The 1,118-nt window shown below is 36.6% G+C and overlaps 1 protein-coding gene across 1 annotated transcript; it reads left to right on the top strand.

Moving 5' to 3' along the window:
- Positions 1-5: 5 nt before the first annotated feature.
- On the top strand, positions 6-1,083 carry LOC113339213 (triosephosphate isomerase, cytosolic-like; the record flags this gene model as incomplete). Its single annotated transcript, XM_026584521.1, has 4 exons — positions 6-101; positions 473-551; positions 644-726; positions 820-1,083. Coding segments are annotated over 4 exons (309 nt in total), but the record flags the coding sequence as incomplete, so codon positions are not given.
- Between the last annotated feature and the right edge of the window lie 35 nt (positions 1,084-1,118).

The following is a 1,118-nucleotide window of genomic DNA, read 5'->3' as shown; positions in this document are numbered from 1 at the left end:
TAACAGACAAGGTTTCAAACTGGGCTGATGTTGTCTTGGCCTATGAACCTGTGTGGGCTATTGGAACCGGGAAGGTTGCAACTCCTGCTCAAGCTCAGGAAGTAAGTCCAATTTAGGATATCTTCTCTCTTTTTGAACTATCTATAATTTTTGGTTTTTTTCTATTTTTATTTTCTTAGGAATGTTTTGCTCTTTGACTTCTACTTTAATATGACACCTAGCAATATTAAAGAAGTAACTGACATTGCTTCTTAGTAGTTGTATACTGATTGATCAGAGGCTGTCAGAGGCTGGAGAATTTATGTTCATGGATAATGAAAAGTGACCTTGTTTGGGACCTCTTCTATTTTAGAACTAATAGATTCTGTTGGTTTCGTTTGCTGAATGATCCATCTATAAATCTGTAATAGTGGTTATAGTAATTTGGTTATTTGTTTCCACCTTTTCATATTAGTTACTATTCATGCAACAGGTGCACAAGGAACTAAGGGAATGGCTTGCAAAGAATGTCAGTGCTGAAGTTGCTGCAACAACTAGGATTATCTATGGAGGTAATCCCGTTATCCTGCATGCCATATCTTGCAAAATATTTAGCGCTTAACAATCATATCCATTTTGTGATAAATACAACTTCTTGTTGTAGGTTCTGTAACTGGTGCCAGTTGTAACGAATTGGCCGGGCAACCAGATGTTGATGGATTTTTGGTAGGTGGTGCTTCTTTGAAGGTATGTTCTTGGGATCTTCTTTTGTTTTTTCACTTCCGTTCAAATCTTTGCTTGCATTATGATATGTATTTCCTTTGTCCTTGTTCATTTTAGCCTGAATTTGTGAACATTATCAACGCTGCAACCGTGAAGAAGAATGCGTAACTCATGATCTCGTGGGAGGAATAGATGGTTAAGATTGTTTTTATCCGGAGGAACACCAACTTTTCTTTATGTAGCTTTTTGGTGTATAAACTTCCCCTTTTAATCGATAAAAAAGTACTACCAACCTTTTTAGTGTTGCTGTGCTTGGAACTGGAACTGAACCAGCTGATGATTCTTAATTTGAATAAAATTTGAGAATCCTTTTTCCACTTAGATGTAAGCATGTCTATTTCCCGTTTCAATGTTCA

This window comes from Papaver somniferum, unplaced genomic scaffold, assembly GCF_003573695.1.
Source record: "Papaver somniferum cultivar HN1 unplaced genomic scaffold, ASM357369v1 unplaced-scaffold_2015, whole genome shotgun sequence".
Taxonomy (NCBI): Eukaryota; Viridiplantae; Streptophyta; class Magnoliopsida; order Ranunculales; family Papaveraceae; genus Papaver; species Papaver somniferum.
Note: the sequence above shows the minus strand (reverse complement) of the source record. Positions and strands in the feature narration are given on the sequence as shown.